We start from the raw sequence: 27,933 nt of genomic DNA, 5'->3' as shown, positions 1-27,933 counted from the left end.
AGCATACAAAAGGGGGAAAGGTTTACCGAAAAAAGTGACAAAAACACTTTTTACTTTTCTGTTTTATTTTATTATTGGTTTTACAATATAGTACAATGTACTTATTTTTACAAGAATTCACATATTAACAAGTCTGTGTCTGACGTGATAATAGCAATGCAGCCTTGATATTGGGAGCTGGTTGATGGATGTGTAAGCATCAGCGCATGCCAAAGGACTGATGGAAGGCTTGGGACCCCTTTTCAATGCGCCAGCAGCGAGTAACACCTGACTTCTGAGAAGTGTGTGTGTGTGTGTGTGAGAGAGAGAGTCTCTAAAGTGCCTGCGAAAAATCACCTTGTTCAGTTACCAAGCTTGGTGGACGATACTTGGACCTGGGCTCAGATCAGCCCACCTGTAACGCACAGCTTTCTGCTTGTCTGTCGTCTGGCTACAGGCCGAGACGGCGTGAGGGTGAGGGCCAGGAAAGGGCCGTGGCCCTGGGTCTGATATCAACTTCACAGTTCATATAAAAGAGAGTAGGGGGAAAGGGAGAAATCTCTCAATTCTCATACAGGGGGAAAAAAAGGCTTCTGCGCAACTTCAAAAAAGTGTCAATACAAAAAGAATTGCCAAAAACAAACGCACCCCATTAAAACACAACGTCAGATATAAAGTAAACTACGTCACATGGCTCTCCGACCAACCACACACACATTTACCAAACATGGGAGGATAGCCTTGCAAATAAAGGCTTGTCTGTAAGTTAAGGGATCACTTAAATAGTGTTACAAAAAAAAAAGAGAAAAAAAAAAGAAACGGACAAGATTAGTCTGAATACATTCAAGACACACAAACGTACAGAACTTGAAGCAACACTACCACGTTCCAACATACACCCATTACGATTCCCACACTTAGACGCCCAGGCACGCAGGAGTTGAAGACGCACACACAGTCACACGTGTCTGTGCTCTCCCAGCGCCGGCTTGGATTCTCTGAGTGCTGTGTTCTGGGAAGTCCATTTTGAGAAGGAGGCTGTGTGTACTGTGGTGTACTATCAGTGTATCATCTCAGCAGCCCCCCCCCCCCCCCCAAACACAGGAAAATCCCATTTCAATAAATGAAGAAAATCCAAATATGAGGTTAATCACCGAAACCTACATTCATTTCCAAGGGGGATTCTCCTTTCGACTGGTGGGACAGGATTTGGACTTCCTATTGAAAAGGAACCGCCTGCGATCCTGATGACTCACTGCCTGCCATGCGAGGGGTTGGGTGTTGCTCGCTCAGAACAAACACAAAGCGTTTAGAAGCAAAGCAAATCCCAATGTAAATAATCAAATTCTTCAGCCACCTACCTCAGAAATAATTTAATCACATTTTTGATGAGCAGAATGAAAAAAAGCATTACAGGAAGTCATTGTTAAGTGACTGTGTCCCACCCAGCGATCTGTGGTGACCCGATGCTGCAGTGTTGCTATATGCTTCATGTATGTGTGTGTATATAAATATATATATATATATATATATATATATATATATATACACACACACACACACACATATATATATATATTCTCCTTTAAATTCTTAAATTACAAAGAAAAGAGCACATTCTTTCCCAAAGATATAGGCAAAAGGAAAAAAGAAAAACCTACATGCATTCTTCCACTCGGACTTGAAGGAGAGGAAGGGAGAGGAGGCAGGAGAGAGGCGAAGCAACATTGCCATGACAACTGCTCTCCCCATCCTCATGTGCAGACAGCCCCCCCCGCCCCCCGCCCCCCCGGCGTGCCAGAGCTCTGGAGTTGCGCGGCGTGGCCTGTGGTGAGGAGGCTGACATCACAGGTGCTGCCAGTCGATGCCCACCAGGGTCTGGTTGGCTTCCTGGGCGTGGCCGATCTCCTCGGTGATGCTGTGCTGCCGCCACAGCTTCTGGATCTTGCGGTAGCGCTCCCGGCACAGATGCAAGGGGTTCCCCCGCCTGAACACAGCCGCACACACGCACACGTTAAGGAGTCAGGTGGCAGACCGGTGAGGTAGTCGGGCTTGTAATCAGAAGGTTGCCAGATCGATTCCCTGCCGTGCCAAGGCACTTCACCCTACTTGCCTCGGGGGGGGGGGGGATGTCCTGTACTTACTGTAAGTCGCTCTGGATAAGAGCGTCTGCTAAATGACTAAATGTAAATAAGAAAACGACAGCAGATTCATAACCTACACGTTGCTTCGCGTTGGAGGATGGATAATAAAGCGTGTCTCACCGGAGGCCCTGGTCCGTCTCTCCATAGTCGTCCAGGTATGGCGGAGGGTAGAAGCAGCCCTTAGTTTTCCCAGCCAGGAAGAGAACCTGGCTCTCCCTCACCCTACACAACAGGAGGAGGAAAGGATGTCAGTCACTCCAAAGGCAGGATCCCTTGGTGTGTGTGTGTGTGTGTGTGTGTATGGCTCGATCATCGCGAGAGGTCGGGATTAGAGGTTTGGGAGAAAAATCGAAACGCATTCGCCGGCACGTTGAGCCGCACTAAGCGAGCCGCGGATCTCGCGAGAACAGGGGGGGCCCTGACTGTGCTCGTGTTCGCCCCAACATGCAGTGCACTCGGGTCAATTGACAAACCAAAGCAAGCCCACCCACCCACGCTCTCCACTCGGTACCTGAGGAAGAGGCCCAGGCCGGCCCCGCAGACGAAGGTGTGCGCGGTACAGGCTCCCACATCATCCCCCTCCAGCTCCGTCTGGCAGCAGTAGCTCTGGGAACACAGCATGGTGCCACACACCAGGCACAGGGTGGGCGCACGAGACTTGTCCCCGCCGGACTTGGGGCACCTGGGCGTCAGAGAGAGAGAGAGAGCAAGAGAGGGACAGCGTGTTAGAAGGTCGTGTGTGGTGAAGCTGGGCTCTGATGGCCCGTCAGGGGGCCCCCCTGTCTTCTGGACAGTAAGGAGGTGGACTTTAGGACACTCACGTAAAGCTGGAGGCTTGGTTTATGAGGGCGCTGTAGTCATCTGGAAGGTCTATGAGGCGATTCGATTCTCTGGGAAAACTGAACGCGTGCGCGCACACACACAAAGTACTTTAACAACTAATAGTCTTGAGTCTTCAATAATCTGGACCTAATCACTCCACTCCAGCACGCAGTGCTTATACTGGTGCAGCACTGACCTGACGAGAGAGCCGCCTCCCTGCAGAGTCTGCCTTATGTCTGGGTGAGAGCACCACCTGGAGGACAGGAGGAACACCAGCAGGAGGTCAACCGTGAGGCAAGAAGAACCGTGTGTGTGAGTGTGGGGGAGGATGAGTGAGTGTGTGTGTGGGGGAGGATGAGTGAGTGTGTGTGTGTGTGTGTGTGTGTGGGGGAGGATGAGTGAGTGTGTGTGTGTGTGTGTGTGTGTGGGGGAGGATGAGTGAGTGTGTGTGTGTGTGTGTGTGTGGGGGAGGATGAGTGAGTGTGTGTGTGTGTGTGTGTGTGTGGGGGAGGATGAGTGAGTGTGTGTGTGTGTGTGTGTGTGTGTGGGGGAGGATGAGTGAGTGTGTGTGTGTGTGTGTGTGTGTGTGTGTGTGTGGGGGAGGATGAGTGAGTGTGTGTGTGTGTGTGGGGGAGGATGAGTGAGTGTGTGTGTGTGTGTGTGTGTGTGTGTGTGTGTGTGTGTGTGTGTGTGTGGGGGAGGATGAGTGAGTGTGTGTGTGTGTGTGTGTGTGTGTGGGGGAGGATGAGTGAGTGTGTGTGTGTGTGTGTGTGTGTGGGGGAGGATGAGTGAGTGTGTGTGTGTGTGTGTGTGTGGGGGAGGATGAGTGTGTGCGTGTGTGTGTGTGTGGAGGAGGATGAGTGTGTGTGTGTGTCTCACCCCTTGAGCAGAGGCTCCAGCAGCTCCTGGTGACTGCAGTAGAGCTGCAACAGGTTGGTCGGCAGACTGAGGTACCCACACAGCACCTCCCACTGCCCGGACCCTAACGCTGAAACAACACAGCTACGGTCAGCATCCGGAAGGATCCACATCTGTCCATGAAACGACTGGGAACGCGCGCGCGCGTGTGTGTGAGTCCTACCGTGCAGCTCAGGTGGGGTGGGGGCTCCGTTGAGGTGGTGGAAGAAGAGGGCAGCTGCTCTCAGGTAGGGCAGGATGCCAGCCTTCACACAGCGCCACAGGTGCCACCCTGACGTCAGCTCAGGAAGAGAACTGTCCACACACACACACACACATTACAATAACACTCATCGTAGGGCAGCGTGGCACACAGGATTGGGTGTGTGGGTGTCTATGGGTGTGTGTGGGCGTGTGTGTGTAGACTGACCTCCCCAGGTGTGTTCTGATTGTGTTGTAGAGCCGGCAGATGGCTTCCTCCTCCTCCCTCTCTGCTCCTCCACTCTCCTGGTCCATGGCCGCCTCCACTGTGGAGGCATCACCAGAGTTCAAGTTCAGTTTCATTTATAGAGCACATTTCAAAACAGCCACACGGCTGGCCAACGTGCTTCACAGTGCAATTGACCTTACACATACACACGTACGCAATGAACAAGTTCAAAAAGCTAAAATAGGCAATATTAAAAAGGGGCATTATTAAAAAGAGTAGACAAAATAAACCAACCGGTTTAAAAGAAAGTGTTATGAATAAAACCATAACAAACAAAAACTATAGCCAAACATAAACCCCAGAGCAGTCAACACCAGAGTGCAGACACCCCACATCCCACCGGACGTCCCCAGATCACCCTCGGGGGATCCCCGAGGGTCACCTCCTCCAACCGTGAGGTCATGAGCTCCACGAGAGGACACGCCAAGGTGGAGGGTCACTACTCTGCTCTAGCAGCCAGGGTGGAGGGCTGTGTGGAGGGTCACTACTCTGCTCTAGCAGCCAGGGTGGAGGGCTGTGTGGAGGGTCACTACTCTGCTCTAGCAGCCAGGGTGGAGGGCTGTGTGGAGGGTCACTACTCTGCTCTAGCAGCCAGGGTGGAGGGCTGTGTGGAGGGTCACTACTCTGCTCTAGCAGCCAGGGTGGAGGGCTGTGTGGAGGGTCACTACTCTGCTCTAGCAGCCAGGGTGGAGGGCTGTGTGGAGGGTCAGACCTGGGCCTGAGGTGAGGAGGATCTGGACCAGGTGGCCCACCGTGACCAGGTGGAGGAAGTGGAGCTGGGCTGCGTCCATGCTCAGCCCTGACGAGTCCTGGCAGTGCACCGCCTGGTAGGACAGCACCAAGCTCACCTGGACCGGAGGAGAGGAGAGAGGAGGGGAGAAGAGGTGAGGGAAGGGGCCAACAGGAGACCAGAAGGTATTCCAATGGGTCATGACATCCTGTGTGTGGAGGTGTTCTTCCTCACCAGCAGGTGGAACATGTCTATGTCCAGGATACATGGAGCCTTCTCCTGAGGGTCTGGAACCAGCGCTAAACACACACACACACACACACACACACACACACACAGTCAGTGTAGCAGGGGATTCTAACAGCTCGTTCGAGTGAGAGCCCAGATCCTGGGGTGCTTAGCAGTAGCCAGGTCTCTGGAGTGTTACCTGCTAGAAGCCTGATAAAGTGGGCCTGTACAGTCGGTAGACTCGTCGCTATCCAACACGCCGAGCCAAACCTGGCCAGAGAACTCAGACAGTCATCCTGCACACACACACACGCACGCACACATAAGCCTCTCACCGATATCTCAACTTGCTTCATTCGCATTAGCGCCGCGCAAAGTGCATAACAAGACACCCTACCTGTCTGCAGGGTAAACTTCCAAATAAAGGCTTGTCCTCGTCCACCAGCAGCCTCTCTGCAAGGGGAACAAAGAGCCGTGAGAAGCCTGCTCCCAAGAGCAGAGCCCCACGGCAGAGCCCCACGGCAGCGTGGGAGAGGGCCGGGTGTGGGTGCGGCGGCTGGGGCGAGGGGCACTGACCTATAGACTGGATGGTGTAGGCACAGCTGCCCCAACACACCAGGGGCACGCGGGCATCCTGCTCGTTGGGGTGCACCTTAAGGCCAACTTTGTAGGTCGCCGTGCCAAATGTGGTCAGCATCTCCTTGATGGTGCTGGAGTAGGGGTTCCTGAGGGGGAGGGGGGGGGGGAGTGGTGAGGACCTCCTGTCTGGTCGTGGGGTCAGAGGTGGGGCGTGTCGCCGGCGGCGGGGGGCGTGGTCGGGCACTTACGGGGGGGTGTGGTCCACAGAGAAGCCGTCCGGTGGAGGGCTGTCGTCCTCTGGCTGCGTCTCCTCCATCTCCTCAGTGTCTACAAACACACACACACACACACACACACACGTTGAATGAAATCCTACATTAAAGCCAAATATCATTTTGTAATACTGGCTACATGGCTGTGTGTTTTTAACGGTGCTGCAAACATCCTATCTACATTACATCGTCCTGATCAAACCTCTGTTGTATTCATACCACTTAAATATATATATTTACAGCATGCACTCATTTGGTTTTTATATGCCATATCAAATAAACAGAGACATAATTGCAGGGTCAGTCAGGTCATTGGTCCCCAGGTGTGGCTGCACACTCACTGGTCGGGTTGAGTTTCCTGTGGGCCGAGCGCAGGGCTCGGACCTGCTGACCGATGGTCTTCATCCACAGGTCCAGCCCAGGCTGCTCAAAGCTGAGGGAGGAGAGGAGAGGGGAGGGGGTCCCCAGGTCAACACACTGGACACACCTCAGGCTGGGCCTTGTGGTGGCGGGGGGCTTGAGTGTCTAGCATGGACGGAGAATGCGCGCTACACCCAGGTACGTGGGCATGGGGGTCTTTGTAGCATAGTGTTAGCAGTGCAGCGTGGGTGAGCTATATAGTGTGAGCTACAGTGTGTGTGTGTGTGTGTGTGTGTGTGAGCTAAAGTGTGTGTGTGAGCTACAGTGTGTGTGTGAGCTACAGTGTGTGTGCGTGAGCTACAGTGTGTGTGTGTGTGTGTGCGTGCGTGAGCTACAGTGTGTGTGTGTGTGCGTGTGTGAGCTACAGTGTGTGTGTGTGTGCGTGTGTGAGCTACACTGTGTGTTTGTGTGCGTGTGTGAGCTACAGTGTGTGTGTGTGTGCGTGTGTGAGCTACAGTGTGTGTGTGTGTGTGTGTGAGTTACAGTGTGTGTGTGTGTGTGTGTGTGTGCGTGCGTGAGCTACAGTGTGTGTGTGTGTGCGTGCGTGAGCTACAGTGTGTGTGTGTGTGTGTGTGTGTGTGTGCGTGTGTGATCTACAGTGTGTGTGTGTTTGTGTGCGTGTGTGAGCAGCACCTGCTGGAGGTCCTGGCGCGGCGCGGCAGCAGGGGGATGACCGTGTTGCTGAGGCACTCGCACAGCGGACACAGGAACTCGCCGTTCTCCACGTCGTAGCTGGTGTGAACCCGCAGACGCTGCTGCCGACGCTGCTCCTTGGCCTGCACCGCCTCAAAGTACCTGCACACACACACACACACACACACAGGTTAGAGCCCCACGCTGAGTCGCTGCACAGGGACCATGTAGGGGGGAGGGGGTCAGTGGTGTGGTTCTCGTGTGACTCACCTCTGCCAGCAGTGAGAGTGCATGATGTGGCCACAGCTGCCTGTGTGGGTGCCAAACGACAGGTCGGGGTGCATGAAGAGGGGGTCGTAGCGGTCTGGGGGAGGAACACAAGAGGCCCGCGGGTCAGACAGAACTGACCCATCCTGGATGACACACCCTGGATGCTGCCAGACCAGCAGGCAGAGCAGCGACGGGAAACACCCGACGTCGCACCTGACCCGCTCAGGACGATGACAAGTCCACGCACACCTGGCTCCAACATTTACGGTTAAGCGTGTCAAAAGAAGGGAGCGGGGGGCCCAACCCGGCCGGCGTCTCACCGGGGTCGTGCGGCGGCCTCTTGCGGTTCTTGGACATGACGGTGGAGCGCTGGACGAAGGCGGCCAGCACCATGGCCCTGCCGTCCGCCCGGATCTCCTGCTCCTCCTGGCACAGGATGCAGGTGACCACCTGCCGCTTCTCCAGGGGCCGGGAGCGCCGCGGGCCCACGCAGAGCAGCGCCGCCTCCGGCGTGGTGGGGCTGGAGGGGGGGGGGGGCAGGGGGGTCAGACACCTTGGCTGTTCAACGCTGCTCTGTGACGGCCTTGCTTCTAGCGATGTGGTCAGCAGGATAATGTGTGTGTGTGCGCGCGTGTGTGAGCTGGCTTGTCTGGTCGTGTGTGTGTGCGCTCCAGTGTACCTGTGCTCCATGGATGCGGAGCTTGAGGCCTCCAGCTCCTCCAGGCTCTGCTGGAACAGCTCCTTGTTCTCGTCGATGAAGTGTCTCTGCATCTCCGACATCTGGGCCATGATCTTCTCCCGGCGCAGGCGGGCCATCTCGGCCTTCCTCTTGCGCTCCGCCTTGTCTTTGTCCGGGACCAGCTGGGAGGGGAGCGTGAACACAGTGACGCTGTCATCGACCGCCTCGGAGAATCGGACACGCCCTCGACACGTTCAAATCGCGGCTGTGGTGCTGCTGCCTCTCGCTGCTCGTGAGGTCGTGGAAACGTGTGTGTGTGTGTGTGTGTGTGTGTGTGTGTGTATGTGTCACCTCTTCCTGGGAACGTTCCCCGCTGGTTGGGACCGGGGCAGCCACGGTCCTCTCCCTCATCGTCTTGATAACGGCCACCATCTGTTCAGGGGGACGGAATATTCTAGATGCGTTAAGACTAGAAAACACCTCAAGACAGCGTCTTCGGCGCCTCGTATTTTTGTCACGAGGGGAGCGTGATAAAAAAGGTCCTGTGCTGCCACCCAGTGGTCACTACACGTACAGACAGCCAGTGGTCACTACACGTACAGACAGCCAGTGGTCACTACACGTACAGACAGCCAGTGGTCACTACACGTACAGACAGGCCCTCCCAGTGTGAGGGTTAGGGTTAGGTGGAGGTGGGGAGGGTCACCTTCAGGATCCAGCGGATCATGTCTTTGTGGACCTCCAAGTGGGGGGCGTTCTGGAGGGTCTCCAGCAGGGCCAGGATACTGGCCGTGTTACTGGGGGCTTCCCCTGGGCCTGGGGAGGAGGAGAGGGGAGGGGGCGGAGCACCAGTTATACACACACACACACAGATAATGGGGCTGCCGGCAGGAGAACATGTGGAGAAGTGTTCAAAGGGAGAGGCAGGCCCGTGTGCAGACGAGGAGACTCACGGGAGATCTTGAGGGTGAAGTGGAAGGTGACGTCGTGCTCCTCGCTGCTGTTCTCCAGCTGCTGCTGCTCCTCCAGCAGGGCCATGCCCATCAGGTGGAGCACCTGGTGGGACACACACACACACACACGCAGTCAGCTGGGCCTACTGTCACACACACAGAGAGACACAGTGCGTCCAGCGGGCCCTCACCCTCTGCAGCATGGACTCGGACCAGTGCCCCCCGCTGGGCTCCACGGCCCACTGCAGCACGGCTCCCAGAATGCTCAGCAGCACGTCACACTGCAGCACGTTCACCAGGCTGGCCAGCAGAGGGCAGAAGGGAGGCAGCACCGGAGGAGGCAGGGCTGCAACACACACACACACACACACACGTTGAGACAAGATACAGGGATAGCAGGTCCAAAAAAACGAAACAACAACAAAAACATCCGATCCGGACGGAAACAGCCCGGCGGTGAGGCGTGTCTCTTGCCTGTATCCTCTCCATTCAGCCTCTTCAGCTTCCTCTGGGCTTCCTCTGCCTGTGACAGAGAACACAGCGTGTTTAGCACAGCCCCCACCCTGTCCTCACGTGCCGTGGTGAAGCCTGGCGGAGGCCCTGCGGCCTGGCAGCGTACCTTAGACTGGTCGGCGCGGGAGTAGTGGTAGAAGTACAGGTTGAACTGCTTGGCGCACTCCGGCCGGAGCTCGTACAGTCCCCTGCCCGTCACGCCGGGCTTCCTGTGGGCGGGCACAGCACACGTCGCCACGGTGAACACGTGACACGCCTCCGCTGGCCGTGAAGGCTCAGGGGACTCCGAGAGGGGGCACTTACTTGAACAAAGCCACCGAGTCAATCACTCTCTCCATGCCGGTTTCCTTGTTCTCCTACGAGAGAGAGGGTGACAGAAGGAAGGAACAAGTTAGTTTCTAAATGAAAGTGTGGGCCTGTGGTGCCAGAGCTGCCCACTAGGTGTCAGTCTGGTGCCACAGATGGAGAGAGCAGCCATCCAATGGGAGCAGGAAGGGTCCTCCACCCAGAGGTCCAGATGGTTTGTGGATCATGGGAAACAAGGGAGGTGAAACCAGATGCCACAACAGCTTATGTCACTGGTTAAACATTGTTTGGCGACAATCTGTTTTCCCAGATATGGGACGTGAACTATTCAGTTGGACAGCCTGACCGGGTGTGGTTACACAGAGAGAGGAGGGAGAGGGAAGAGAGAGAGAGAGAGAGGAGGAGGAGGAGGACAAGGGGACAGAGAAGACGGAGGAGCAGAGAGCAGAGACTCACGTTCTCCGGGAGGGCTTTGACCAGTTCACTGTGGGCCATGGGTCGGATGCACAACTGGTGGATGATCTCTCTCTTGATCTCGTCACATGACTCCACCTGGCCGATGCCGGCCACGAAGCGCTCCCCTGTCACAGAGGGAACACAGCTCTGGGTCAGCCCACGCCACCAGCACCACCAGCACCAGCACCACCACCACCACCTGCACCACCAGCACCACCTGCACCAGCACCACCAACACCACCACCACCAGCACCACCAGCGCAGCCGCCATCATGGTCCGTAGGCAACTACAGGGCCTCACTCACCCACAACCATCATGATGAGGTGCAGCATCTCCTCTATGAGTGTGTTATTCTGCTGGATCACATCCTAGGACACACACACACACTCAGTTCAGCTGGACCAGAGGCATACATGTCACATACACACACACGTGCAGCAGTGAGCGCGGACCTTGTTGGCGTTCTCCCGGTTGTATCTCTTCCTGCACTCGGCTGAGCTGAAGATGTGGTAGAGCTCGAAGCGGCTCAGCACGATCATCAGGAAGTGGTTGGGGTCCATCATGGAGGCCCCGGCCTGGGGAGGAGACGGCAGGGGGACAAACACAGTGAGGAGGGGCTCTCCACAACACAGCCGGGAGCGAGGGAGGGAGGGAGATTCGCTGTCTGGGGCTCTACCTGCAGCATGGTGAGGTCCTTGTCAAACATCTCCACTCTGCACTTCACGTTGTGGTAGTAGTAGATCTGCCCACGAGAGAGAGAGACACAACTGTTACACAGGGGGTATTCTACACCTACAGAATCAGCTAGCTAACTCCATGCTGGCACACGGAGTACGACGATGTTGGCTGGGAGGCAGCTGGGAACGGCGGCACTGGGTCTCACCTGGTTGACCAACGAGAAGCCGTTTCTCCGCCACATCCCAGCATGCACTTGGGCACAGAGGACCAGGCAGCGGAGGGGGTGCTCTATCAGCATGGGGGGGCTCAGCTCACTCTGGGGGAGGGGAGAACACATTAGAACAGAGGGAACACGCGGGGCAGAGGAGAGAATGTTGCCGGGGATGCGGAGTGGCGCTCACCAGGGGTAACAGCTCAGGGAATCTGTAGGCCACCTCCGATTTACTGAGGAGAACATGGAGACCTGCAAAAGACACCAAACCAGGAGAGATCGCCAGCTTTTATGACCCATGAGATACAACGTGCATTCAAAGCGGGAGTCGTCCACGTGGTGGTGGAAGGTACTGTCCAGTAAGGGGGGGGGTCCTACCGGCCAGGATGCGGGACACTGGGAGGTGGATGCTGACTTTCTCCTGGGAGACACAGTAGCGGATGGTGTCGACCGAGTGGCCAGACATGCTCAGTGTGATGGGCTGCTCCCCGTCGGTGAAGCCGCTGTGGCAGTGGGTGAGGGCTGCCAGGCACATTTTATAGGCGTCAATCAGCACGCGCTCCTGAGGGGGACGGACGGACGGACGGACGGACGACAAACACACAAGCGGCAGAAACGACACAGGTGAGATGGATGTGTGTGTGCGTGACGGAGGCCAACGGAGGACGTGTGCGTGTGTGGAGGATCGTGGAGGACGATAAGGAGACTGGATTTTCGTGTGCGTGAGACAAAGGGAGTCCTCAGCGTGTCCCTGAGGGGGGGTGGTCTGAGTGGGACTCACGTCTGTGGCGCACCACTCCTGCATCATGGAGATGATGTGGGTGAGCTTCATCTGCAGGGTGAACGCCGCCTCCCACTCGGGCTCCATCTCTATGTGCTGGCCCACCTGCCTCACCACCGGGTCCATGCCCTGACAGTGACACACACACACACACACACACACAGCCACCATCAGCGCCCCCGACACAGCAGAAGCAGGAGCAGCATGACACCATGCCAGAGATGGGAGGTGGAGGGCTGGGGAGGGGGGGTGGTGTACCTGCATGCACTTGAGCAGCTCCAGGAAGGTGTCCAGGCCCTGTAGGAACTTCTCCCTGAGCTGGTCGCTCCACTCGTTAGGCCGACTGATCAGGACGTATCTGGACACGGACACACGCACGTTTTGACTCGACTTCACACTCTCGGACTGAACACGCTCATCTGTCAACACAGTGCTAATGACAAAAACAACAACCTTGACAATAACAAGCTCACATGAGCTGTCACACATTCACACTCCCTCCTCACATTCCAGAACGCCTTCATTAACTCTGGTACTGAGGCGCGAGGTCTGTCACATAGTGTGTGCACTAGGCCAGACTCTCTGCCCTGGTCCTCAGGACTCTCTGCCCTGGTCCTCAGGACTCTCTGCCCTGGTCCTCAGGACTCCCTGCCCTGGTCCTCAGGACTCTCTGCCCTGGTCCTCAGGACTCCCCGCCCTGGTCCTCAGGACTCCCCGCCCTGGTCCTCAGGACTCCCCGCCCTGGTCCTCAGGACTCCCCGCCCTGGTCCTCAGGACTCCCCGCCCTGGTCCTCAGGACTCCCCGCCCTGGTCCTCAGGACTCCCCGCCCTGGTCCTCAGGACTCCCCGCCCTGGTCCTCAGGACTCCCCGCCCTGGTCCTCAGGACTCTCCGCCCTGGTCCTCAGGACTCCCCGCCCTGGTCCTCAGGACTCCCCGCCCTGGGATCTTACTTGAGGTCTCCGATGAGGCTCTGGACGCGCCTGAATTTGAAGGCCTGCTGGGCCGTGTAGCGCTCGAACTGGAAGCGACCCTGCAGGTCTCGGTGGCGCAGGTGGTCCACGAACGTCCTGATGATGGTGGTCATCAGGTCCTCCTCTGTGATCAGCATGCGCGCCTGCAGGGTGAGAGACTGGACGTCAGGGGGAGATGGTGGTCGCTCTGGTGCACAGTCCTCCCCATGAGGAATGTATTGCTGCTCAGCTGGCAGATATCCTATCACCCATGTAGTCAAATCTACCCCCCTCAATCTGATATTGGTAAATTCCTACTCGTGTAGATGTTTGTTTGTATTATCTAAATACACGCACAGCACACCATGTAATGACATTACACGACAAAGTTCATAACCACACAAATGTATCCATTATCTACAGTACATTTACAACGTATGATGAAACGGACGGACGGTTGAGAGAACGGACCCCATGCAGCTTTTGTGTTTTTTTTTTTTTCACCAGCGGTGAAGATCAAGCAGTTCTCATAAAACAGGAAGACCCCTCTTAACCGGGTCATGATGGCATTACTCTCAGGACATGGTCCCCTCGTCATGACCGCTTTCTCTCGGAGCAGACACGTGACTTATTGTCTACACTCCACTCCAGGTGGGTTTTCAGCATGCGTTTCATACTCACCAAGGAGGGCACAGTGAACATTTGCACGGAGAGGTCAGTGACCGAGAACTCCCTGTCGTGGTCATCTTTCACATAGTCGCTCTGCAAGCGCTCATAATTCTACCGGTGGCGGGTGGGGGGGGGGAGGGGGGAGGGGAGGAGACAAAAGAAGAAGAGAGGTGTGTGTGTGGGAGGTGTATACGGGCGGAGGGGGGGGGGTTACTCACCATGGTGGGGACGGTGAAGAGCTGAACTGACAGAGAGGTCACTGATACTACACGCTCGTGGTCATCCTCCATAAAATCTGTCTGGAGGCGCCGGTAATTCTGAACGACAACAAGGGGGGGGGGGGGAGGAGGGAGATTCACCTCCAGGTCAAAGGCCGTGGGCCGCCCTTTATACAACCCCCCCCCCCCCCCGCCCCTCCATGATGTTGGATCAGTGCCTAGGGCCAACTTCATCCTACTTCCCCTTGTGGAAGCCCTTTGACCTCAGACCCCCCGCCTGTCGCCTTAAGAGCATAGACACAGGACCACAGGAAAGCCCTGTGGACCACTGAACACACTCACATACATATTCATTCATCGTCAGGAGTTTCAATAAACATTTGTCAAAATGTGAACATAAAGAGTTGATCTTCTGGTATGGAGCCCGGCTATAATGCATCATTGGCCAGTGAAAACAGGACAGTCTATATCTTTTGACTATGGTTGTTTGGCTCAGGTAAGTGTGCTGGTCAAATGTGTCTATGGGTGTGGCCAGACAGTGGTCAGGTTGAGAGAACAGATGTCTGTCTCTCTGCTAAGCCTGGAGTCTGGGAGGCTGTGCTGCCCTCACCAGCCCAACTACTTAAGTGTGTGTGTGTGTGTGTTCATGGCTATGTGCCTGTGTGCGTAGTGTGTGCACTTAAACCACATCAGCTCGTTTAATCAAACCGGTCAGATCAGTCAGCAATCCAACACAGACTTAAACCAACAATATGGAATTTGCACCACACACATAGAAACCATGCACAGCGTCCAGCTCCCATCCAGGAGGGGGCAGCTGGTGTGTCCTGCCCCCCCCCCGCCCCCCCCCCCCCCCCCAGCTTAAATAACATCAACACGTTTTGTTCCTCATTAGGCGGCCCGGCTGGACCAGAGGGGGTGACATTAGCCCCTCCAGTCCTGCCCTGGTGGGGGAATGTGTGGCTGTTCACACGGCTGTGAGAGGGCCGGGCCTGCAGGCCCTTCACAGGGAACCCAGGCTCCCCGGACAGAGAGCAGGGGACGAAGGGGGGGTCTTACTTTTGCAAACTGGATGGCAAACAGCTTCTTGTATTTGAGGTCCATGAGAAGGCTGCTCATGAAGAGCTGGTGGTAAACATTCCTGGCTCCTGGAAGGGAGACATGAATGGAATTCAGAACAGGGGGGTAGGGGGGGGTTCATATCAGACGTTTTTACAGCTGTTTAGGTTCAGGAAAACATTCGGGCTCGTGCCGTTTGAATACTGTGAAATCCATGGATGCTGTCCTCTTGGAAAACGTATTCAATTTGAAATTAAACTGATTTGGGTAGGCAAATGTGTCCATTGGACCTCCTTCTCCTCACCTTTCCACATCTTGGAGTCACAGAGCATGAGGGTGTCCACGAGCGACGAGTTCTCCCCCTCCAGCCCTCTCTGCAGACCCACCTGACACAGGATCCTCCGCAGGGCATCTGCGCACACACACACACACACACACACAGGTTTACTACACACGAGCAGGCAGGCGTCTTGTAGAGAGCAGTGGCTGATCCAGATGTCGGATGGACTCCTGGCTGGATGGGAGACTGACCTGAGTATCCTATGACGTGTCCCAGCCAGGCCAGGGCCTTGAGAGCGAAGCACTGGTGAGCCACCACTGAGGAGTGCATGACCTGCACCCGCAGAGGCTTGGACTGACGGCTGGTGTTCCTCTGCGCCCACACGCACACAGACGCAGATCATTCATCAAGACAACCGCATATGACACCTCCCGGATCTCATTAGAGTCAAATCAGGTTCTTCAGAAGAGGAGTTCTTACCACTATGACTGACTTGGCCTGCTCGCAGTATTGGAAGTCCCCATAGCGCACCGATTTACGTCCCTGTAGAGCAGATACAATACAGGAGTCGGGTTTATCGCCGTCGCACAGTATAGCGGTGCGTTCCGGTACTAAGAACCAAAGCCGAGGAGGGGGAAAACGCCTGGAAGGTCACTCACGTCTCTGTCCACGGTGGTGGCGAAACTGACGGCCTCTTTCTGGGTGCAGTTGACCGCCTTCTGGAGGGTGTAGATGACCTGCTCGTACGTGTGCACCTCGTCGTTGAAGAGCATGCAGTAGTACGTGTCGCCTCGATCTCTGGGGGGAGAGACGCGCATCGAATGGGCCTGGGGGGCTTGCTTAGGGAGCCAAGGATCCAAAGTGGGAATCCATGCGTGCGTGCAAGTGAATTGGCGCGTGTGTATGCGTGTGTGTGTACGTACGGAGGCTCCAGGCCCTCGGGCAGCTCGTCTTCCTTGTCCCAGGTGAGCATGTCCACGGCGTACTTCAGGATGATGGCGAAGACGTTGTAGCAGCGGGCGATCATGTCTGCAGACATGTGGGCCAGCGGGTCCTGAAGCACACACAGCCACAGGTCAGGGGCCTTGTAAACACGGATCAGCTGCTCCAGACAGGAACGGCATTTAACATGACTGGCTGCGCGTCGTGCTTATTGTGTGGTCACGATATGTACAGGATGTCAAGTCAAGAGTGAGGCTGTGTCAGATCTAATACTGCATCCCACGTCGTCTTAATAATGTCCCTGTTACATGGAATACTAATGTCCCTCGTACTGTTGCACCTCTCTGGGTGAAGTGCAGGTTGTGTGACGGCGACTGGCGTGGAAGGAGCAGTGAATGACTAGTGTGTGTGACACGGTGTGTGTGTGACAGGGTGTGTGTGTGTGACAGGGTGTGTGTGTGTGACAGGGTGTGTGTGACACGGTGTGTGTGTGACACGGTGTGTGTGTGACACGGTGTGTGTGTGTGACACAGTGTGTGTGTGTGACAAAGTGTGTGTGTGACAGGGTGTATGTGTGACACGGTGTGTGTGTGTGATACCGTGTGTGTGTGTGATACGGTGTGTGTGTGACACAGTGTGTGTGTGTGACAGGGTGTGTGTGTGACAGGGTGTGTGTGTGACAGGGTGTGTGTGTGACAGGGTGTGTGTGTGACAGGGTGTGTGTGTGTGATACGGTATGTGTGACACAGTGTGTGTGTGTGACACGGTGTGTGTGTGTGACACGGTGTGTGTGTGTGACACGGTGTGTGTGTGTGATACGGTATGTGTGTGACACAGTGTGTGTGTGTGACACGGTGTGTGTGTGTGTGGGGGCTCGGACCTCCTGAGAGGCGTCGCTGATGTTGGGCTCGTGTTTGTGACAGTAAGGGCCCTTCTTCCAGGCCTCCGTGTCTCCACAGTCGCAGAAGCCCCCGCCCCCAGAGGTGGTCATCTGAAAGGAGAAGGACAAGTGATGAGGAAGCAGGCACACACACACACACACACACACACACTCTCCAAGAGCACACACTTCTGTTACAGATGTACGCACTCACATCGTGTCCTCTGGAATGGACAGTGTGTCGATTTTCTCTGAAATAAGAAGCTACTTTGACACACAGACACACCCAGTCAAACCTCAACACAAATGGGACTGCCATTACCAACCCAATCCTCCATGACGGCCTCTCGAGACCAGACCACACCAAATTGAGTGCTCTGAACCAGACGATTCTAATTGTTGAGAATGTTCACCCACACACACACACACACACACACACACAGGGCTAATGTGTGTGTGTGTGTGTGTGTCCATGAGCCCCTGGAGAGCCTTAGCCCTGAGGGGGACAGAGCCCTGGACAGACAGGACTGCTCACTGGCTTCTGCATGTCAGCAGAGCAGCCAAGTCAGCCAGCCCCAAATGGGATTAGCCCTGATCCCCAGCCTGGATTCAGAGCACAAGCCTCTGGGAGTCCAGACACTGGGTGACCCCCCTCACACAATAGCCCGGCTCATCACTGCTCAGTACAACTGGACTGCGTTGCTCTGCCTCCAAAGACACACCAGTTTATGGAAGACAAATTGGGAAGTTCTCCCAAAAGTGTGGGGCTACTGTGCTTACCCTGTAGCGGTGTTCTTTGTGCACACTGCCCAGGAAGCACTGCATACACAGCACACAGGTGGGGTCAGCGGCACACTCCCTGCAGAGACAAAGAGGTCAGTGAGAGCGCGGCCACAGAACACAGACTCCCGTGGGGCCACAGTTTGATCATGTTTCACGAAATACACACATGGTTATCATGCCCTCTGTAAAAAAAACAACAAACCAAAAAAAAAAAAAAAAAAAACAAACAAACAAAACTAATCATAAAATGTGTCTTTAACATCCTAAATGTATTGCACGGATAGCAACTGATTCTTATTACATCCGGCTGTGCAAGGACCAACTAGTGGGGTTTCCAGGTCAGTGATGTCAAGCTGATCAAGTGAGAGCAGGATATGACCTTAACTAGTGCTCAAGCTCCAGACACTATTACCTGTTAGGGCTTAATGTTGCCTGTAGGACTTAACAACTTGACCCAATTCACCTGGCTACAAAGTGAGAAATTGTACATGTGTGCATTCTTAAAAGTTCTCCTGTTTGTAATAAACCTAAACATCTGGGTTAGGAAGTGACTATGTTGACAATTATAGCTCTAGTGTTTGTGTATGCTAGGGATTCATGCTGGGGATTCAGCTATTGACTGGACATAGCTTGGTAGTCGGTTATAAGACCATCCCTACACTGGGAGTCATGTGCCAGCATACTGCCCTGCTTACCTGCATGAGTAGGTGGGCTCGCCCACTTTGAAGACGTGTCCGCAGAGCTGTGAGGGCTGGTTGCTCTGCTCCAGTTTGGCCAGGCCTGTGGAGGGGTCCTCCCCACACAGGTACCACTCCAAGGGAGCCTGCAGGAGCAGCTGGGCCCGCAGGTCCTCTCTCTGGGGGTTGAGATTGGGGCCCAGGCAGTAGATTTGGGGCACATAGAGGGCCATGTGCTGGTAGACCTCCTTGGGCAGGTCTGACACTTGGAGCCATTTCTGGAGCGAGAGGGAAAACAGGCATGAGCAAGGTGGGTTGCCAGGGGCTACCCTTTGTTATTCGATGCGAATATGAATAAGGCTTAATACAAAACCAATTTTCCACTTCATGTTTTATTTGATTAATGTATCAGTACGCCTACAATAATAACATAAAACCCAATGTATGTTAGATCCAGCTGATTAACATAGGCTGACAATGTGAAGAGAGCCTGGGGACTTGGTGCCTGTCAGTGTCACAGGTCTGTCACTGTCTCAGGCCTGGCTCCAGACACCTGTAAACCCAGAGGAGGCAGGGCTAGGATCAGCTTCACGACCTGAGGAACAGCAGAAACACGCTGCATAAACTGCTGGATGAGAAATTCTGTGGTGGGGGGGGGGGATCTCTCGTGGCCGAGTAGGATCCTGTCACACTGGTGGGAAGGCCTCATTAACAGCATGCTCCTATGCTCACGCTCTCAAACACGAAAACACACACCATGCTGCTCTCAGTGACTGCACTGCACTGGTGTCAAATTACTACTGCGCTTCAGAGCCAGACATGGTGCTTTAGCCACCAGCCAGCCAGCACTCTGCACCATAATGATTTCCCTCAACCGGTGCCATGTATACAGCCTAAGGCTATGACCCAAGGTGCTACAAAACAATGATGAACCCTATTACTATTATTAAAAGGCGGTTTGGTTTAAACCAAACCCCTCTAGCACTGTGCTGTGACAGTGCGCCTTTGGGCAAAAACAATAGCACATTTCAAAGAGTCATATCCAAATTAGAAATGTAGCAGAAGACAGATGCTGTCATCGGCCAACCATTTTACTTTATTAGGAACATGACATTTTGGAGTTTGTGGCAAGAACAAGGTCATTAGTCTGTAGTTTTTACAATAAAAGTGAGTACAAAAAAAGCAGTACGCTTCTGCTAGTAATGATGTGATGCCTGTGACTTCATGTCTGTGAATCAACTAGTTTCCTTTGAATTAATGATAGCTCTATGCCATCTCACTGTCAGGGTCAAAATAACCTTTTTAGTGGATTGTTGATCCGTGTAATTCAATGTCCATGGGCACATGAAATGGAATATGGAGTTTACGAAACCTACTTGTTGAGCCAGAATTGTAGGCTCCACATTTCTTGATTTATGTTGCAGCTTTCATTTAAAAGGAACATGATTACATTATCAACCTATTTGGTCATATTCTACAAACGGGTCAGACAGTGACCTAAAAAGTATCAAGGCAAGCTAAATTTCGTTAGGTACTATAGACTGTGCCACAGGTTGCACAAGCAATAGGCTAATACTGGAGTACTTGAAGGTTAGTGACCCACTAAAACATTATCCCCATTGACAGTTAACGTGTACATTTAGGCTTCTTTTAGTCCTGTGGTGAACTAAGACAACGAATGCTGTTAAAGGAATAACAACATTATTACTTTTTGGCAGGTACTTTTACAAAAACTGTGCTGTTTCCCACAGGTTACTTGCCGAACAAGTTGCCTCCATTGACTTTGTCTATATATGTACATATATATATATATATATATATATATATATATATATTTTTTTTTTTGTAATCGGTTTAATACCATAAATATATGTTGTTTTTCATTAGGGATAACGTATCTATCAAAAACTGGCTGGCCATGTCTGCATCTTGTGATGCAAATGTTAGCTATGACACAGTCTAGTAGGAAGCTAGGACATTAAGTAAGCAGTTGACAGGTGTTTGTTCATACATACAATCACTAGTAACACTTGATAGAGGCGCTGTTAATGAAGCATTTTTAATGGCTCTTTCTGAGGTGGTGGTCAAAAACGGAGGTTGATGGTAGTGTACAAGCCAGTCGGGTTGTTTTACAATAGCGTTAGCTACTGTACTGTAGCAACCGTATGCTATTTTAGTCAGACCAGAAAATGTATCTAGCAGTTAGCTAGCTTTCAATATTGAAAACGTTGACACGGTAATCTAGCCTTGTTAGTCTGACAACATACCAAATAAAACATTGTATCACCCCCCATAATTTGTTCCATAAATGTCTAAATTCAATAGGCAAACATTGTCAGATGTTGACGGGTTTGCAATTAGCCTTTTCTGTAAGCTGTGCTAGCTAGCTGGGGGGCATCAGTTCGCTGAAAAACAAGTCGAGACGGAGAAAAACATGACAGCATAAAAATGTATGTCAGTGGTAGACTCTAAGCAACCCTTTCTTTCAGACAAGTTAAAATACATAAAGAACATCAAATTAAACGAACTGTCGCCTACCGAAGCTGTGTCCTTGGCTGAGAAATTGACGAATTTTGGACAGAGAGCAGACGGTACTTCACGATCAGATTCGGCCGCCGCCATCTTCAATACATCTACTGCTGTACTTGCTCCGTTGAGGAAACGGAAATCAGCCGTTTGTGCGAAGAGAGTGAGGAGGGGAAACTTTTCAGCTGACTCATGGAAAACATGCAGGTGGTTCTGCGAACTTGGGCCCCAAAAAAACTTCCATTACAGAACTAGAAGTGTTCTTGATCTCCAGTGAATAGCAATTTAATTTGGATAATTTTAGCTTTGAAGTAATCATAATGAAATCCAATTGATACGTCTTTATAATTTTTGCAAAATGCCGATATTATAGGACTACTTAATACACTGACGTTTGACGTACATTATGGTATTCAAATGACGTAATTGACGAAAAACGTGCTTCACATTTTTTTTATTTACACTACACAATCATGACACAGTCATGAGATTATTGGATACTTTGAATTCATCAAAGACATACAACTAATATTTGATTGTTTTGATATAATATAGGATAACATTAAAAGGACAAATAATTTATTTTTATCTGACAGGTATTCTACACATCATAGAGTTGTGTAGTAAATCATATAATGCCACTATAAAACACAACAAACTGAAAGATGTTAAACAGTCTCATCTGTATGCATTGGTCCTGTGGTATTTTGCACTGAGGAGTCTTCAAACTGTTGAGCTTCTGAAGGACTGGAGGCATACAGAGAGAAAATAAATAAATATATATTTCTCCCCAATTGTTTCAATTTGGTCTCAATTTTGCAATTGACATACATACATTGTGTTTATTGTAGGTCAATACCTCTGTGATAAGTCCTTAACTTCCTTTGCTGTTTCGGATCCAACACTTTCTCTGGATTGTTCCTTTGAACCACAACTCTCACCTGCAGACAAGAACAGTTGACACAGTCACCACATGCTAACATTTCACCACACACAACATTCAAAGAATATTTCTCTCGGAATGAGAGCTGTGCCACTTGTTTACAAAAATGTTTTTCTTTGATTTGATGTTTGGTTAGTAGCAATTTTTGTTGTTGCTTGGATTAGTTCTTTAACTTGTGTGTTGGACTGACTAAACCACATTGGCCTGGTTTCCCAGATTCGTTAGAAGCTCTTAACGCTAAGAGCTTCTCAAGAATGTTCTAAGAGCGTTCTAGGGTGCTTTTCGAACGTTCTTAAGAAGCTCTTAGCGTTAAGAGCTTCTTAACGAATCTGGGAAACCCGGCCATTGTCAATAGTCCCAGTAACCTGACATACTGACATGAGCTGGACTTGGACTGGACCAGAAGCTGGATCAGGGCCTGCAGCTCCTTCATGTCAGCCCTGAGAGCCCTGAGGTCCTGGTTCTGCTGGGTCTGGAGCTTCTGCAGTGTGTGGAGCTGTTCCCCTTGTGCATCAATAGGGGATGGAGAGTGCCTCCCTCTGGAGGACACAGAGGATGACTAGTCTGTGTGGTTGGCAGTGGTGAAAAAGACTACAGCCCCCATGATACTGTGTGGTCGCATGTGGAACTTGGTCTTACTTTGAGTCTCTGCCGTCTTCATTAGGCTTTCCTTGATCCACGGTTTTGGCATTCTTTTGGATGTTAATATACTCATCCAGGGTTTCCTTTAGTAGGGAGGAATATTCAAGGAATAGGGTTACAAATACACCATCCATACCTCTAAACCACACAGGCAGAGATTCATTAAGGGATAATTGCCCTAAATGTGTGACCTTGATTTGAGCAGTAAGAGTGTTCATCTCCTCATGTTGTTGTGGGTCGGTGCTGATGTCATCGTCGTAGAACTCCCCCAGAGGAGCGCAGTGCCGGTGGATGTGCTGGTTGTCATAGAAACGACGGAGGTGGGGCATGGACTCCTCTACTTGCAAGATGATAGCTGCTTGCTGCATCACAGCATTGGCCAGCGCATTGTCATACACCCTGATACACCCATGCGCACGCACACACACACACACACACGCACACATATACATACATACATACATACATACATACATACATACATACATACATACATACATACATACATACATACATACATACATACATACATACATACATACATACATACATACATACATACATACATACATACATACATACATACATACATACATACATACATACATACATACATACATACATACATACATACATACATACATACATACATACATACATACACAACTTGAAAAACAAAGTCATAGACAAGGGGTAGCATTTTCATCTACTATACTCAGATTGCTAAAGACTAAACAGAATGGTGAAGTACCCATGATGGAAACACCCTCAAACCTTTGAAAGGTGTCTGACAGCAGGGCAATCATCAAGTTGACACACAAGATGGAGGACAAGGCCAGGAAAGTGCCACAGAGGAGGTGGGCCATGATGGAGTCTACCGCCACCATGGCATCAAACTCGTACTCATCCACAAGAGTGATGCGATAGAGGCTGTATAGGAGCTGGGGCACCGTTTTCATACTGGGCACTGATGCAAGGCCTGGGAAGAGAGAGGAGACGACACAATCTCACAGATAATGCTCCACTATGCTGGAGTCATTTTAAGTGAGCAGTTGGGTGGATGGGTGAACAGGTTTATCAACCAAGTAGGGTGTGCAATAAATCTATGGTATATGTAAAGTCAGTTTTGTACATGGCACATCTTGCTGATGTTGTCCCTCGTACCGCCAAAGATGATCCAGAAGGCACAGGCGTAAGGGATGAAGATCTCCGCGTAGAGGAAAAGGAAGCGGAGCACATCCCCCACAATCTTGCCCAGCATGACAATGAAAGGCCCCATCACCCTGCATGAGCACAGACATGAGGTGGAAATGATCATTATCCGGGGATTTCAGAACTGTGAAATCTGCTACTCGACTAGGTTGTACGGTATAAATGAATTGGTATATATCATGCAATTGTGAAACAGTAATCTTTTTTCTATTTTACTTGAGGGTCTGATTGACCATATTGGGGGTCTAGCTGCTCCACTTCCCTTGTTGCCATGGTTACCTTACATATGCCTGCTGTTGGCATGGAAATGTAAGTTACCGAGCAGGTGGGGGGTACCTGGGGCAGTCTATTATTTACGTGTTTTTGAGGAACCTGAGAATGGGTCTAGTCCCCTCACAGCCTATCTGGTACACCAGCCAGGTGCTCTGATCACGCCTGAGAAGCCCTATTCAAAGCCCACGCTCCTGCGGCAAACGAAGGCAGCCGCCAGGTGTTAAGATGGAGGCCCTCTAAAGTGGGGGGAGTTACCTGAACGCTCTCACATGCTTCATTAGTCGGAGCCAGAGGAAAATGATGACCACAGCGAAGAGACGGAGGCTGACGGCTCTCAGAGTGTCAGACACCAGGAAGATGTCTGCCACGTGGATTCCAAACACCGTGATCAACAGAGTGTACACCAACCAATCAAATATGTTCCTGGTAAAAGGGTTGAGGCACCTTTATAAATCTTCACTCAATGTAACTTCTCAGCACTTCTCATGCACTTCTCAGGTTATGCAATGGGCTCGTAAAAAGCAGGTCACGCAAATATGTACCAGAGGTCTTTTGAGTAGTTGCCTTTCATCTTAAGTATGTATTTCTTCTGCTCTTCGAGGAAAAGTTTCTCCTTTGGAACAGGGACACAAAAAAAGGATGAAGAATCTGCTCTGTTGTTATGTCGCGCATTTCATTTGTCGTTTGGTGAACATGCTGTCATGTCGTGTACCTCTGGCCACATTGGGTGCATGCAGCGGATGTCATCTTCAATGCGACGTTGAGCCCACCTCTGCCACCTCCGCAGCTTCCTTCTGGAGCGTAGCAACTCAACCACCTCCCTACCCACCTCCTCTATGGTCAGCACCAGCGCCACCACCACCACTAGCACACGCCACCAGTCCTACCGAGGGAAGCGTGTGGGCGAGAAAGAGTAAGCCCGATGGTATTACTACATATTTCATGTAAATGTTGTTTTCTTCTTCTTACCTCAGGAAAAATGTAAGCCTGGTCCCCATGGGTAACAGACACAGAAATGGCCACGGTTGTCCAGGCAACGATGAAGAAGAAATTCAGGAGGAGGAGGATCCAAGCTCCTAACCTGCAGAAACAGCAGCTCTACTGAGCCAGGCAGTCTGTGTCTACAGATACAGTATGTTTCAGCTGTTTGGGCTTTCTGCTTTGCTCTCTCAGTCAGGTCTTGCCAGCCTAATCTGAGGGGAAACGTACACGTCCTGCACCCACTGGAGTCAGTGAGGAGGGAATTTGAATTGGAGGAGGGTTGGAGAGGAGGGACGGTATACATTCAGGGATCTGAAAGGGAGATCTGACCTTCCGTAAAGGTTCCACTTGACGTCGATGAGCTTTAGAACCACAGGGTGCATGATCAGGTCCAGCTTCCCCTGGTGAACTATAAACTCCAGCTGCCACCGTTCAGACAGAGGACACATCAGGCCAAGACATGCAGTCACCAACATAAAGCAGCGTGCATGATGTGTAATGACTTGCATAACACATTGGTACTTTCAGTGTGTATGAATACGATCTTACTGGTGAGGAAGGCTCTCTGGTGACAATCTCTGAAAGGCAAAACAAAGATGCAAAAAGGTGAGGATAGACCGGTCAGTGTGTGACGTATTCACAGTTGTAGCTCTGGTGTGGACAATGTACGGCACCTCCCGATCCTGTGCCCGGTGGATTCTGTTTGCAGGGCGGTTCAGGCTCCAGTAGGTGGAGGTGGTAGAATTGCTGGCGGGTCATGCGGTCCGTCACATGGAACTGGTTCATTGCTACGTTAGCCTGATGAGAATAAGGGGCCAAATCAACAGCCAAGTCAGCAAAGCTACAGTATTAAACTAAATCAACCCCAGAAATGAACAACCATACAAATGAATCAAACTATATCAATGTAGGAGTACTCCTAACACAGTGGAATCCTCACGCACCACTGGGGTCATCCGGACAATCATGGCACTGATACAGAGCTGTCCATCAGAGTCCATCACACCAGCATCTGCTCCCAGCTCCACGAGAGTCCTCGCTGCTTCACTGCGGTCTGTACACACACGGAACATAACATAAACAACAAAAACATTTATTATTAGGGTATGACAATAATACCTTTCATACTTCACTTCGAGCTCAACTACTGGAGATACCTAGGTTGGCAGCCAGTTGTAGAGCTGTCCTCTGTTTATAGTCACGGGCACAGAGGTCTGCTCCATGCTGCAGCAGCAGTCGGATGGCCCCCACAGCATCGTTCTTGGCAGCGTAGTGCAGGGGTGTCTGTTGGTCCTGGGTGGTTCGAGCCCCTATGTCAGCTTAGAGGGGGAAGGGGGGTGGGGGGGTTCTACTTAAAACTGAGCTCTTTGTCAGCAAATCTCCCTCTGTCTCTCTCCGACTTTGCTGTCTTGCTCTCACACACACACGGGTACCTTTCCTCTCCAACAGGAAGTAGATCATGTCCTCGTAGTCCAGGGCTGCAGCGACATGCAGGGGAGTGACCCCATAGGAGTCAGGATGCTGGATATCAGCCCCTCTCTCGAGGAAGAAACGCATCACATCCACATTCCAGGCCCTCGAAATCTACACACACACACACACACACACACACAGCAGGTGACCATGTTCACGGGCCACAACAAAAGCCAATGTACACTAGGAACAGCGATTTTAAAGATGGTTGGCTTCATTCCTACCTCGTGCAGGGCAGTTTGTCCATATCTGTCCACAGTGTTGGGATCAGCTCCGTCACAGATCACACTGTCCAGATACTGAAGGTCTACCTAGGAACACAAACACACATGGGCACAAGCACAGATCTGAATCATGTTGGTCTTGATTCCTGCCTGGTACATTATACATTCCAGTAGCTTTTGGTGCTATCACAAAGCAAGAGGAACAATACATGTATGACACACACAGTACTCTCAAACACATACATTCCCATAAAAGTATGAACTTTCAACTGGTGACTTAAGTCTCACCTCATCAGTGTCCTGGTCATTGACAGCCAATACTCTGAAATGGTCCAATAGTCTTCTGCTAGGGTCTTGGCTCTTGTCACCATCCACACAATCATTATCCCAAGCCAAGCCTTTGTATTTGCTGTCCAAGAACTCCCCTTTATTCAGAAATATAGTACTCTATCAATAGGGGAACATTGTAAAGCCCTGACAAAATAGATCAACTGTGGCAGATGAAGGGGTGGATGATGACAAACTAACTCAGTAATGATGAAAAATACATGTATGGGCATGTGTATTTGGAAGTTATCTACACATCCTGTGTTGGGTTATCTAAAGGGACTGCTTCTACATGACTACAGGTTGTTCATTGGGACAGTGCTGAGTGTGTGTGTGTGTGTGTGTGTCAGGAGGTAGTTCCAGTACCTGTTGTTTTTTTTCTCATACACTGGCGTGCAGCTCGTTTCCAGCGGCTGCAGGTGTACGATGCCCACTGGGCTGCTGACCTCACAGCCTGAGACACGGAGGTCCTGGAGGTCTGAGGAGCCAGTGAGCGAACTGACTGCACTCACACCCACACACACACACACACACACACGTTACAGCTGGTTAGTGACAATCCACAGATGCTACACAATAGATGGGATGTAAATAACCTGCATCACATTTCTACAAATGTTCTGTGAAAACTATACACACTGTAGGAATTGATTAGAGTTTTCAGTCCTGTTTTTATCTCTCACCATGTTGGTTACTGTGTCAGTCATCTCCATCTCCAATCCTGGGTTGTCCTGGCCAGTGGGATTGACCCGGTTCTGTTTCTTCATCCTGTAGTCCACACCAGGCCTTGGTATGCCAGAACCCAGTACCGTTCTAGCACTGCTCAAGGTT

At 51.7% G+C, this 27,933-nt stretch overlaps 2 protein-coding genes across 4 annotated transcripts; both read right to left on the bottom strand.

Moving 5' to 3' along the window:
* Positions 1–47: 47 nt before the first annotated feature.
* On the bottom strand, positions 48–21,199 carry ubr2 (ubiquitin protein ligase E3 component n-recognin 2). 3 transcript variants are annotated; one of them, XM_084709254.1, is made up of 48 exons: positions 21,040–21,199; positions 18,520–18,779; positions 17,822–17,900; positions 17,042–17,152; positions 16,143–16,273; positions 15,879–16,017; positions 15,700–15,762; positions 15,471–15,591; positions 15,244–15,351; positions 14,940–15,028; positions 13,881–13,979; positions 13,675–13,773; positions 12,994–13,157; positions 12,301–12,400; positions 12,043–12,171; positions 11,640–11,823; positions 11,452–11,513; positions 11,256–11,366; positions 11,049–11,114; positions 10,825–10,947; positions 10,677–10,740; positions 10,372–10,496; positions 9,913–9,965; positions 9,716–9,818; positions 9,571–9,619; positions 9,288–9,442; positions 9,097–9,199; positions 8,850–8,959; positions 8,495–8,575; positions 8,144–8,325; positions 7,785–7,984; positions 7,465–7,558; positions 7,195–7,356; positions 6,483–6,574; positions 6,118–6,196; positions 5,867–6,015; positions 5,688–5,743; positions 5,490–5,586; positions 5,297–5,361; positions 5,045–5,180; positions 4,273–4,369; positions 4,027–4,157; positions 3,825–3,933; positions 3,142–3,198; positions 2,945–3,022; positions 2,635–2,805; positions 2,244–2,345; positions 48–1,966 (listed from the first exon to the last, which is right to left on the bottom strand). In XM_084709254.1, the coding sequence occupies exons 1-48, from the start codon at positions 21,121–21,123 to the stop codon at positions 1,825–1,827; spliced, it is 5,364 nt and encodes a 1,787-aa protein (XP_084565380.1). In that variant the 5' UTR covers positions 21,124–21,199; the 3' UTR covers positions 48–1,824. The 3 variants fall into 3 exon arrangements, with proteins under 3 accessions (XP_084565380.1, XP_084565382.1, XP_084565381.1); XM_084709256.1 differs by lacking the exon at positions 13,675–13,773; XM_084709255.1 differs by lacking the exon at positions 13,881–13,979.
* A 263-nt stretch (positions 21,200–21,462) lies between these two features.
* On the bottom strand, positions 21,463–27,869 carry LOC146268309 (uncharacterized). The gene is made up of 21 exons (XM_084709442.1): positions 27,786–27,869; positions 27,469–27,604; positions 27,064–27,200; positions 26,776–26,862; positions 26,512–26,662; positions 26,236–26,397; positions 26,023–26,132; positions 25,753–25,876; positions 25,628–25,656; positions 25,409–25,500; positions 25,067–25,178; positions 24,810–24,980; positions 24,640–24,710; positions 24,353–24,520; positions 23,777–23,895; positions 23,387–23,591; positions 22,804–23,011; positions 22,610–22,695; positions 22,349–22,509; positions 21,887–21,968; positions 21,463–21,774 (listed from the first exon to the last, which is right to left on the bottom strand). Exons 1-21 carry the CDS (start codon positions 27,867–27,869, stop codon positions 21,696–21,698), a joined length of 2,574 nt encoding a protein of 857 aa, XP_084565568.1. The 3' UTR covers positions 21,463–21,695.
* Positions 27,870–27,933: the final 64 nt, after the last annotated feature.

Source organism: Hypomesus nipponensis, chromosome 11 (genome assembly GCF_054491055.1).
Source record: "Hypomesus nipponensis isolate SF chromosome 11, ASM5449105v1, whole genome shotgun sequence".
In the NCBI taxonomy this organism is placed as follows: domain Eukaryota; kingdom Metazoa; phylum Chordata; class Actinopteri; order Osmeriformes; family Osmeridae; genus Hypomesus; species Hypomesus nipponensis.
This window is presented reverse-complemented; position numbering and strand designations above follow the sequence as displayed.